Raw genomic sequence first — 13,184 nt, forward strand, 5'->3', positions numbered from 1 at the left:
TTTTTGCTAGAACTATCTCAGTGAGGTTTATGGCCATATGCCATTTCTTCCTTCAATTTTTGTGCATAGGAAGTCTGCAGCAGTGCAGAATTTTAATATCCTGTCAGACCAGGACAACCCTAGTTTTTTATAATATCAGCTATGAAGAGCTGAATAGTCAAAGGTTAATTGACAGAAATACAGTTCAGCTTATTAAAGGAAGAAAATTACTTCAGATTTTAAACATCCGTGAAAATCTGAGCCAGAAGGAGACATTCATGGGACTAATAGTGAAGCCTGAATACACAAAAATTCAGGAACCCTGCATAGGAAAGACAAAAAAAAAAATACATTTGCCTTTTTAATTCAGTCAAAGATTAGTGAAAACATAACTGTATCATTTTCTTACCAGCATAGACTTGTTTTTCATTATAATCTTGGAGGTCATAAAATGAATGAATGCTCATACACTGTAATTTGTCTTTCACAGTGGTACAGTGTATCCCAAACAAATGTTAGGTCTCTGATAACATGCAAAACGAGGATTTTGCTGGTATCTTTTCCTATGAAGGCTGGATAGACCACATACACTTTCAAAAAAAGGAAGTGCACAGTGACGGACAAAGAACATTTTTTACTCTCTCTAGTACAGTACATACTCTTTAGCAGTCTTGTGGAGACAGAGAGCGTGAAACTATGGTAAGTACAGAGCTCTATTCATTTACTTTTTATTACATGGATGCATAAGATTCAGTACTAAAACTGCAGTGGATGTGACTGTAAAACTTTAAATGTATTTCTAATAGCTTTCAATTCAGTTCCTTGCAACTGACTTCCTGCTTTTGAGGGCACGAAAAAACTTTTTAGTTTTTTTAGCTCCTTCATCATGTGAACTGGTTTGCGCCTTACTGATTCTGGCATTCAAAATTAAGGAAGAGAAAACAGCTTCTTTCAAGGCTAAGCTGACAAATTAGTTTGTGTATCTAGAGGAATTCTGCAGTCAAGCGTCAATGCGACACCAAGCAAGAAATGGGAGTAGGTCAAGCATTTTAATTAGATTTTCAGAAAGGAATTGCAGTATCTTATTTTGATTCAGAAGTACTTTGTAACTAAAAAAAAAAAGGGGGGGGGGGAACCACTCAAGATTTATGCACTTATATGTAAATCTTCAGTATAGTTGGGGCTTATTTACTAAACTGTAGAATTTGTTTCCTTAAAAAAGACAGTTTCTTTAAAATTCCAAACTCTATATATGCATCTGGTTTGATAAGTATTTTATTAATAAACCAAATCAATAATTTCAAAAAAAGTTACTTTACAGACAAATGTTTAGAAGCATGAAATCTGAATAGCTTTTCAGGCCATCTTTGCTCTGCAAAATAGTTTAGAACTCCTGGAGTAGCTTACATACTTTCATCATGGTATATATGCCCAAATAAAGCTATCTTTCCCTGAAGGTAGTATTACTAAAGAAGTATTCTTTATTTGAAGCTGTCAATCTTATATCAACAGAATAAAGGTATCTCATGAAACTTATAGAGGGACCTAAGCTATAGAATTCAGTATGCTTATGGGGAAAAAGGTCTGACTTTGCCCATTGCAAGTAGCACTTGAAAAATGGCAATGTGAAATACAGTTGAATGCAGAATATAGTTCACATTTAACAATGTTTCACAAAGTTCAGAGGGGTTTGGTTGAGTTTGCCTCTGTTTTAAACAATGATCAAATTCTTCTTAAATCTGAAGCAATAGCCTCAAAGTGTTTACGTAAGTAATATTTTTTTATATTTAAAATATAAAACAGGTATTTCTTTCTCTATTTATTTCTATTGTAATGAATCCCACTCTGTAGAATCAAGTACTAAAGGGCAAAATACTATGTTTGTTTATGCCAATAATTCAGCTCAAGTCATTTGATTTACTCCGGATTTACATATGGATAAATGGGATCTGAATAGGGCCAACAGTTCTACCAAGCTAGCAGCTTGCTGTGCTGTTGCCTGCTGATTTCTGTTTGCTGTAGAGATGCTTTAACTTGAGCTAGTTATTCAAGACCCCAAATATACATAGAGCCTTTGTATTTGCAAAACCCTACATTAAAATTTGCAAGACAAACACACAGTTACTCTTCTGGCATGATTCAAATGTCTAGCTGCTTTCACAAAAGGGTTTGTTTGGAAACAGTATGTAAATATGCAAATATGTTGAACACAGGACTTCGGCTGTTGCCAAATGCAGTTTGAAAATAAACAACAATTAACAGTTTCACTTTTTTGTTTAAAACTTTTCAAAGCTCCAGGTTGTTTTCTCTGAATCCAAATATGAATGACAATTCAAAGTAATGCAAACCATGAATTCATATGCTTACTATATTTCTTTGACAATGTTATATAGCACTATGGGGAAAAAAGTGCTTTCATCTTTGCATCACAGGCAACCCAGAAGCCTCACCAAGGAAGCAGGTCACATTCTTTGGTCTTTGCTTTGATGCTGTATGGGGCAAAATTAATATTATAGCAATATGAGAAGACAGGAAAAAAAATTAGGAGGAGAGCAAACCAAGTAACTGAAGAAGGTGGTGGGAGGTTTAATGTAGGAAAGTTTGTTTTCTGGCAGTTTTACTGTAGACAGAGGTTGGAGTGGTTGGGAAGACAAACTTTTTCCTACAAAAAAAGCCAATAAACCTTTTGAACATAAGATTGGACATAATCTGGCTGAGGCTGGCTCCAGTTTTAGTGCATACAGGAAGAGTTGAAAGTGCCAGAGCTAGGTCTGTAGAATCCAGAGATGCAAAGGGGGGACTAAAACAGAGAATTCACTATTTCATTTCTGACCATCATAATAGAGCCAAGTTTAAAACAAAACACTTAGACATAATTCCAGATGAAAAAACTACTAGATCTACAATAATAGCTGCTGGCAGGTGTAGCTTCATGTGAGATTGAAGCTGATGAACACGAAGGAAAATGGTTGCATTTTCCTTTGACTTCAAGCCAAGCCAAGCTGTGTTGATTTCTCACCTAGAGAAACAGACCTTAACATGCCTGTCTTCTTGCAGTGATACTGGTGATTCTCAGGTATACTATAAGAAGTAAAAGAACTTTTGAGACAAGAATTCAGATAAATCTTCTGAGGCAGATACGCATTTGGTTGATCTATTTGGATCTACTATTTGTTTAAAAAAAAAAAAGGGGGGGGGGGGAGAAGAAAGGAAAGGAGAAGAAAAGGACTTAAAATACAGAAAAGCAGAGAGGACTGCTGGGATCTATTTAGTCATAACATCCTGTCCTGGTTTCAGCTGGGATAGAGTTAATTTTCTTTCTAGTAGCTAGTATAGTGTTATGTTTTGGATTTAGTATGAGAATAATGTTGATAACACACTGACTTTTCAGTTGTTGCTAAGTAGTGTTTGTACTAAGTCAAGGATTTTTCAGCTTCTTATGCCCAGCCAGCAAGAAGGCTGGAGGGGCACTAGAAGTTAGGAGGGGACACAGCCAGGACAGCTGACCCAAACTGGCCAAAGGGATATTCCATACCATGTGACGTCATGTCCAGTATATAAACTGGAGGGAGTTCACCAGGGGGAACAGATTGTTGCTCAGGAACTAACTGGGCATCAGTTGGCAAGTGGTAAGCAATTGCATTGTGCATCACTTGTTTTGTGCATTCCAATTCTTTTATTATTGTTGTTGTATTTTTATTATTGTTACCATTATTCTTTTCTTCATTTCTGTCCTATTAAACTATTATTATCTCCACCCACAAGTTTTACTTTTTTCTCCCAATTCTCTCCCTCACCCCACCTGGGGGGGGGGGAGGGGATGGGGGGTGGGGGGTGAGCAAGTGGCTGCATAGTGCTTACTTGCTGGCTGGGGTTGAATCATGTCACATCCAGATGGAGCTATAACAGCAGTTAAAAAGTGAGGTACAGCACATTTTCCAGGTGTCTCAGTTCGGAAGGCATTCACGTTGCCTCATCAGTGTTACTATCTTTGCATCTGAGTTGTGACAAACTCTGTCACTCACCTCATATGACTATAAACAAGAAGTCTCCACGCAGGCACTTCCTGGAGAACAGCTACTATAACTTGCCATGAAATAACTCAGTCAGGGTTCAGGGCTGTAGTTCTGTAGCATTCATCTTGGAAAGGGTTTTGTCTTCTTCCAGGATAGCGTAAATACATTAATCCTTTGGGACCAAATTTTTCTCACACAAAAAATACAGCTACTTAGTGAGGGGGTCTACTTTAATGGGTAGTGAGAAAAAGCTTCTTCCTATTCACAAGTAGTTACATTGTACATTATGTAGCAATTCTGGGAACTGACACTGAAGCCCATACTCCTAACTGCTAGAAGGGACTCACAGCCCTCTCCATCTGTACTTTAACTGAAGAAGTGCTTCCTTGGGCTATTCTTTTGAAAGAGGGGACCTAAGCATGCACAGCCAAAAGTGGAATAAGGCACTTATCCTTAGACAGGATTCAGGTATATGAAGTGACAGAGAGGAATGAGAAATGTATTAACGGTTAATCTCAGAGCTAGGATGTTCGTTTCTTGATATGCTTGCTAAGATTGTCTGCTGTGATATTTTTGTGTAGTATGTAACTATTAGCATTTTGAATGTTTCCCTTGTCAACCAAGTCTGTTATTCTATCCTGAAAGGTGCCTCCTTCAGCACCTATGTCCATCATTTAGGTACCTAGGCTTACCATTTGGGAAGAAATTTCAAAGTTGATATTCATCTGCCACCTAATTCTGCATGCCTTAAGGGAATGTCCATACTGCACAATGCAAAGCTATTCAGAGGTACCCAAGGAGTTATACCAGATCAAAATCTCCATAAACTGGAAATACAACACTAACCAGGAGTTGGGCCAACAGATTCATGAAACATGAGGAATGGAGAAATTCCTCTAAAGAGGAGAGGTTTCTACATCTAGCACAGTGTGGACAAGCATATCAGCCTTCAGTGAGAACATGCTTTTTCTTAAAAACTTTCCCAGTACTAACTCACTTGCCCAAGTTAGGTGGCCCAGCTGAGATGCTGGTTTCTAAGAATCATTCTTTGCCTTTCTGCTTGTATTGTAGGCAAGGCCTAGAGTGAAAAAAATTCCATTATAAGATAGGGAGCAAAGGGTTTGGATACCTCCATGAGGAGCAGCATAAAGATTTGTATGTTTAAGAATGCAGTGTCTAGTGCAGCCCATGTTCTGCAATGAACCTAATTAGATTTTAAAATCATAGCATTTCATCGGTATGCCATTCCCCATTTAAGAGGGCTTCTGCCTCATTCCATCAGGTTCACAAATAAGGCAATCTTCTCTGTCTCATCAGATTTAGCAGGCCCATTTGCAAAGGATTGCTGCATTACCTTCATACCAATGGTTCAATGGTTCAGTGACCAAAGCAGACATGTTGGAAAGATGTATCTCTGGTCCAGTCATAAAAAAACCTAAGCAGTGTTTGCAGCAGTGCATTGAAACTAAGTCTGCCCACTTCTAAGTAAGTGTTGTAATTACTAAGCTAGAGAGATGCTTAACCTTTCTCTGAACTGAAGAATCCTCACATCTTTCACGCAAAGCAGATCACCATCAAAACACAAATAGGAAGTTCTACCATCAACCATAAATCAGCTTTGGTCTGGTGCTTAGGGAACTCTCAGGAGAGCTGTGGGTTTCACACACCTTGGGCCGTGTTTTCTGAAAACTATATACAAATAAATGAAAGTAAAAGGCAGATGACAATTTTTTAAAAGGGACTCCATTTCTCCATGCACAGGGATGCCTCTAATTCTCCTCTGGCATGGGCAAAAGCAGGCATATGAGGGATATAAGGCCATCACAATACATTTTAAGATCATTATTTCACCAGACAAAAAAAAAAAAAAAAAAAAAAAAAAAGTCCTTGTCTTTCAGTGTAATATTTTACAGCCAACTTTTGTGTCTCAATGCAGTCCTACTGATTCTGCACAGGAATATATGATAGTTGATTACATGACAAGCTGAAAGTCTAACCACACTCAGAGGGACCAGTCTTACAGGAAACCCTGTGTGAAGAGACCTCTACCTTCCTGCAAAGATCGCTGAGGTCACTGGACCTCAGATAGCCACAGAAGACCAGCAGGTCCAGGTGTCTTGCATAACTGGGAACACAGCACATTTTGAAATGAATTTGTGCAAAACACTACTCGCAGGGCTAAGAATAACAAAATGTTCAGAATACTCTTGTCTTTGTGAGCCAGACACAATTTTCTGTTTGTCAGGACCAAGTGGGAGCATAAGAAGTGGAGAAACACTGAGGGAGAGAAAATTTTTCCTGATATTTAGGCTACTTTCAAAAACATTGTAAATGGGCACCTGTCCCAGTGAAATTAAAAAAAAAAAAAAAAGCTTTTCTGCTCACTGTATAAGACACCGAGGAAAATATTGTAATGGTAAAACTACTCAAGCAGTGCAACAGTAGTGGATTGTCTACAGTACTAAATGACAGTTATGCTCTGTGCACACATAATGCCCAGTGATGTTTCTGTATTGGCACAGAGGACAAAACTGCACTCAGAACATTCCAAACTCTGGCATCCTAGTTATACTACAGTGTCTTGCTGCCAACTTGAGAACCCCATGATATTATTGCAAGGCATTAACAAGAGCCCCAGGACATTACTAAGGAAAACCATTGGCAAACCAGGACTTGCTACATCCAGCCATGTCTGAGCTCAGCCCATTGACACTGAAATCAAGAAACATCTTGGTCTATTTAAGAGGAGTGGAATGAACTCCAACCTTCCCCACCACTGTACTTTGCAACTTGGACAAAACACATTCTTGCAGAGACCTCTTAATTTCAGAACAACAATACCTTTGCTGAACCTTCATACAACCTTCATCCCTTGGGGCTTTTCCTATTCCAGGGCGGGGGGGTGGGGGGTGGGGGAGAGTAAAGGCTAAGATAGGAAAATTTGTTAGGTGTATATAAATTAGACAAAGATAAATCACATTCATAAATAAATTTAAATGTGAAGCTGATATAGAACATGCTTGTTTATTTCACTCTAAGATACAAAAGTACCCCAATCTTTTTTTTGCCACCTGAACTATAACATGAAAAATGTTGGATTTTATGTGTCAGCTTCTCCTACTCTGACAAAGAGGATTTGCACAAGTTAATGCAGGGCTCCCAGTTTCCTTTCTCCAGTGCTGCCAAGCTATCTGCTTTTTTAAAAGCACCAAAGGTGTTAGAAGGAATTGGGAGGGGGAAAAAAACAAAACACTTTGCTTTCAAGAAAAAGCTTCCACACCTTGGTTCCTTTCCTTGAAATTCTGTTTGGTGACCATTTGTTAAAGCTACTGCTGCTCTCTACAGTCACACTCTAAGGCAGGATTTAGCAACATTTGCCCTAATATACTTTTTCTTCTGATAAGAGACTCTCATTTGAATATTTATATTGACATGACACCTTTTTGTAGTCAATTATTCCAGACCTGTCTCACATAAGTGTATTGTGAATGTCTCCTAATAGCTTAACACAGATAACACAAGGATATCTACAGGTGCACTTTTTTTTTTTTTTTTTTTTTTGGTAAGTTGTAAGTGCAAAGTTTTAATACTTATCAGTAAGTCATCCATGCTTGAATCAACAGTCTGGGATTAAGAACCTGATGGGATTTGTGGGATCATTTCAATAAAAAGTAATATTTTTTAGCTATTTTTTATTACAAAGAGAACATTCATACAGTTTTGTATTCTCATTAAGAGAATCAATCAAACTAAAAAAAAATAAAATATGTAATTGTCCATCAGAGTTCAGGACTCTTAACATGAAAAATCTGAAATGAACAGAAACAGCAGCTGCCTTCAGTAGCATCCCTCAATGCAAAAGTTGGAGTATATAGAAAATTAAGAATAGAAAAAATACATAGAAATGTACAAAAAGAAAGCTTCACCCATGTTCTTGCACTGAAGTTGTGAAGAATGGCCCCTAATTTGTAATGTCATCACTGAAAGGTGTGGAAAATTCATGAGAACAATTTATTACATGTTTGAGATTGGATCACGTAAGGAATTTGCCAAATCCAATCCATAAATATTGGCAAATTTTTTTTTTAACCATTTTGGGGGGCTTACATTTTCACAGAATGAAATGGGGATCAGAGGATCTTGTGCAACTTGGATTTACAGCTATGGCTGGGTGTTCCTTTCACTTCTGCTGACACATCTCTAACAGCTTGTCTTCCCCTTAGTCACTTGTGTAACAAAGTTTTGGAGAAGTGTCACAACCTCTACAATACCATGACCCTTCTCTAAACCTCTGAGGGCATCTGCATTTTGATTCTGAAGATAAGATACAGGGAGATTGGTTTTCTTATTCTCCCTAGAGAAGGAAAAATGTTTGGAAATCATGTCTCCAGGCTCACACTCATTTGTCTTGTACAAAGCCTCTCAAAACAACAGTTTAGTCACAACCGTTGATCTGCTCCATCCTTTAGTAATTTTTTAAACTATTTTCCAATCCTTTTGACAATCTTTATTATCCCTTAAAGTGTTTACAGCCCCTGCAGTTTATCCTGCAATGGTCCAGTCCCTACGACTGGTCCCACCTTATCATTTTTTGGACCTCAGACTCTAATTCATTCATTATTCCACAACTAGGTTTCCATTGATCTGAATGTTTTCCTTACATGACATGAGTTTTCCACCAAATCTCTTTTCCTCAGCCTCCAAGAGCAGCTGCTAGGGCTCAGATTTATGCAGTAGCCCACAAGAATGAACAGTCAATATATGGACCTCCTTTAGCCAACCACTGGTGCCTTTCTGCTTCCTGCTGCTCTCCTCCCCACCACAGTCTGTAGCTGTCCTATCCTCCACGATAGAAGTATCCTGTGCAACTGATGATCTACCCAATGACCCATCCTCTAATGGATGTCTAGCAGACTGGCCTTACCTTTCAATCTAGCCAGTGCTCAGCAATAAATCTGGCAGTGTCGTCCTGCACAACAACAAAATGGAAAATTTTATTTTCCCTGTACACTTTAGCCCTTGGAGCAGAAAGGCTGGTACATGCTGCCTCCTTATCTTTATGGCCTGTAGCCTCTGTGAGGAGACAGGAAAACTGAAAGACACCCAGATGAATTTCCCCCTCTCATTCCCACATACTCTGTAGACAGCAGATTCAAGTGTCTGCAAATAACAGACTTGATAAGCAACTAAATTTGCCTGACTAAAGTTAAGAAAGCAGCCATAACAACTGTGCTTCTAAGGCAGCAGGCAGGCACTGAGCAGACATAACAGCAACAACCCAAATCATTGTGCTCACAGTAGGTAATCAGGGAACTAGGACGCATGATAGACAAGAAGCTGAGAGAACTGGGCCTGTTCAGCCTGGAGATAAGAATGCAAAGCAGAAATTTTTGCTGTTTTCAAATATCTAATGGGAGGGTGTCAGACTCATCTCAGAGATGCACAGGGATAGAATGAGAGGCAAGGGCAACAAGAAGCATTTGGAAGCAAGATGCAAAAAAGGAAAATGCCAATTAATTTCTCCCCCCACCCCCTTTTTTTTTTTCTTTTTCATTTAAGTGAGGAAAACCAAATGCTGGGACAGCCTAGAGGGGTTGCAGATTCTTCATCCTTGCATTTAGCCAAAACCCAACTGAAGAATGCTCTGATCAATCTGGTGACTTTGTCCCTGCTCTGAGCAAACAGTTGGACCGGATGACTCCCAGAGTTCCCTCCTCCCTACCTAAATTAATGAGGTGAGGCTATGATTTGTGACGGGAGTGGCTCCTCCGTTAGAGGTCACTGTTGTGCAAGCACCCGGGAACGACACCACAGGAAAAATACGAACACAGTAATTTTACAGGGAAAGTGCTGCATGAATTAGGGTTCCCTTCTGCTCAATAGCTGAAAGGTGAGATCCATCTGGCTGCCGGGACGGTGTATGATGGAAGAGGGGACACATGGCCCATTCATCTCTCGTTTCCCAAGTAGCACATTCCAAGTATGGGATAAAAAGGGAAAAGTGAGGTTAGCAGAAGAGAGGGTCATCTTGGAAAAAGACAGAAGAGTAGGGCAGGAAGGAGGAAGTATTCTTTTTGAAAGAAGAAACTCTGAGTGTACCAGCAAGACTTCAGAATATGGGGTTTGTGTACACTCTCTGCATAAGCTGACTTTACCAGAAGGACTCTCAGCAGATGGAAAACTGGTCCTGGTTTTCTGCTGTCACTATCAGAGGCACAGATTAATGCATTCTTATTTTACGTAACTTTCACTTTGTTTTGTTTATGGGTTTATATCACAGGTTAACCAGTCACTTTAAAGCCAGCAGGTTTAGTGACCAACCTGCTATCACCTGCTAAGGATCAGCGATCAGAATTCATTGATAGTCAAAGTAAACTTTTTTAAAAGTCCAAAGGATCAGACTATGGAAAGGATGTCAGGCAGTATGCAAATCCTAGGCAGAAGTGCTTAGGAAAATTTTCATTGAAAAATTCTTTTTAAAGATGTTTCGATTAAACTGGGTTTTCATTTTTAAACTTTATCGACTTCCATTAAAACTGCCATGGGAACATTTCTGAAGTTATTTTGTGTTTTGAAAGCTTTATGCTGTGGGAGCATGCTCTTTGTTGTTATTTAGGCCACATCATTGTCTTTGATACCGATGTCAGCAATTGTACTAAATTAAGAAATCAATATAAAGGCCTGCATTTATTTTTAATTAAACTTTAATATTCTGGATTGAACATTTTCCCAGATGTCTGATTTCATGTCTGACAATCCTTGAAAATGTGCTGCTGACACGAGGAAATTCATGCTAGAGAATGTGAGATTGTTTACATGAGAGCAGTTCTGAGGTTTGAGCAGTTCTGTGACTGGTCAGATAGTCCAGGAAGAAAAGTATACAAAATAACATAAGGTTTATATGGGACACCTAGCAGTAACGCACTGGGTGGGAAATAGGAACAATAAGGATTGTGCTTATGTGTAGCACACAAACTTCACTATGTTTGTATTTTGCTTGTTCCTGTCTAACCAACCAAGCTGCCCTGAAGCTACATTCAAAGGATGTGTTCCTATCTTCCTTCTCCTCCACTGCAACAGTAGTTTAGGGACTTCTCACCTAAGCAGTTACTCTAATCCTATGTTTCTTTATATTGCTGGTATGAATGCTGTGTCCTGTAACCTCAGCCAGTGAAATGATCTGGATTGAAAAGCACCTCTCCACCCATGCCCCAGTCCCTTTCCTTTTCTCTCATTTTCTTTCCTTTCCTTGATTATTTTTAATCTGTATTTTTTTCAGTGACATGTGACACAGAACAATCTTCAACTTCCATAGCAGAAAACCTGAGGGGACATGAGTGAGGCACCTTTACAAACCACAGTGAAAAATAGTAGAGGTCGTCATGCAGGCTTCTAGCCTTCTGCGGAAAGAGTTTAAAAGTGCGATTGTTAGGTATCCCATGCCCCACATCAACACTAAGAATGTATTACTTCCTCAGAAGGTACATCTGAACAGTATGGTGACTGAACACCATGACAGCATAGGCTTATTTTTTTTGTTGTGAATTTTCCACTGATGTGGTTAAACTGTTGACTTACAGGAGGAGTTGCAGAAACGGTGCATAGGATGTGTGGCAAACAGATGAACGATGATTTATAAATAAGTAGAATGAGTCTGCAGCAAGAAAGGATGCATGCCAGGCCTATACAGGGGATTCCTGAAGTCTGTTTGCACAGTGGCAGTAGCTGGACACAAAATGTGTTCTTGTCTTCCTTTTCCCACACTTCTGTCATATATCTTCCCTTCCACAACCCAGACCATTATTCTACATCCTTATCCTCCTACCTGATACTACACACAAACTGGGATCCCAGTTTGTTCCCTACCTCCTTACAACACAGCTTTAGGTCTACAAAAAAAGAACCCTAACTGCGTCCTGTCACAGAGACCTGTTTCACTCTGCTTTGGCCACTGCTCAGAGACTACAGTGACTGAACTCATGGAACAGACTGTGGAACAGGGAGCTGGTAGTCCAGCTGCAGAGTCCAGCAAGCTATAGCTGAATGGCTGATGGGTAATAACTGCCTGTGTGAAAGCTCTCTTCAGCCATGTGCTAAGAACAACATTTGCTTGCATGGAGACACTTTATCCTGCAGTTCAGGTAGAGAGGAGGTAGTGTTTCAACAAAACCAAACTGCAAGCAAAGCTGAGAGTCACTGCTATCACAGAATCACAGAACAGTCCAGGTTGGAAGGAGCTTGAAAGATCATCTGGTCCAACTCTTAGTGCTACATCTAACATCTCTGAGCAACACTGAGCAACCTGCAAGGTGTCCCTGCCCATGGCAGGAGGGTTGGAACTAGATGATATTTAAGGTCCCTTCCAACCCAAACCATTCTATTATTCTATGATGTCATTTTGTAGTAGTTTACAAATTGCTAATAGTACACGTCACTTTCCATCAACTGCTCTGTATGGGTTTGCACTGCTTATAAACCCTGAGAAGCTGCCTGATGGAAAAGGACCTGGGGGTGCTGGTCGACAGCCGGCTGAATATGAGCCAGCAGTTTGTGCCCAGGTGGCCGAGAAGGCCAACGGCATCCTGGCCTGTATCAGAAATAGTGTGGCCAGCGGGAGCAGGGAGGTGGTTGTTCCCCTGTACTCGGCACTGGTGAGGCCGCACCTCGAGTCCTGTGTTCAGTTTTGGGCCCCTCACTACGGGAAAGACATGGAGGTGCTGGAGCGTGTCCAGAGAAGGGCAATGAAGCTGGTGAAGGGTCTAGAGAACAACACTTATGAGGAGCAGCTGAGGGAACTGGGGCTATTTAGCCTGGAGAAAAGGAGGCTGAGGGGAGAGCTTATCACTCTCTACAACTACCTGAAAGGAGGTTGTAGCAAGGTGGGTACTGGCCTCTTCTATCAAGTAACTAGTAATAGGCTGAGAGGGAATGGCCTCAAGTTGTGCCAATGGAGATTTAGGTTGGATATTAGAAAAAATTTCTTTATTGAAAGGATTGTCAGGCATTGGACCAGGCTGCCCAGGGAAGTGGTGGAGTCACAATCCATGGAGGTATTCAAAAAGCACATAGACAAGGCATTTGAGGGCATGGTTTAGTGGGCATGGTTGATATTTGGACTCAATGACCTTAAAGGTCTTTCCCAACCTAAACGATTCTATGATTCTATGAATAGAGAATCTATAGAGAGGT

At 40.0% G+C, this 13,184-nt stretch overlaps 1 protein-coding gene across 5 annotated transcripts in view; it reads left to right on the forward strand.

Annotated features, from left to right (window-relative positions):
• Positions 1-328: 328 nt before the first annotated feature.
• The window catches only part of FYB1 (FYN binding protein 1), a 69,873-nt gene continuing 57,017 nt past the window's right edge, over positions 329-13,184 (forward strand). For 3 of the 5 annotated variants that reach the window (XM_049794787.1, XM_049794788.1, XM_049794789.1), the window contains exon 1: positions 454-678. In XM_049794787.1, the coding sequence (XP_049650744.1) occupies positions 676-678 (3 nt within the window). In that variant the 5' untranslated portion in view covers positions 454-675. Of the gene's footprint in view, positions 679-13,184 lie in introns of all 5 variants that reach the window. The other 2 variants (XR_007505042.1, XM_049794784.1) reach the window with 2 other exon arrangements.

The sequence above is a fragment of the Accipiter gentilis genome, chromosome Z, assembly GCF_929443795.1.
Source record: "Accipiter gentilis chromosome Z, bAccGen1.1, whole genome shotgun sequence".
Classification (NCBI taxonomy): Eukaryota; Metazoa; Chordata; class Aves; order Accipitriformes; family Accipitridae; genus Astur; species Astur gentilis.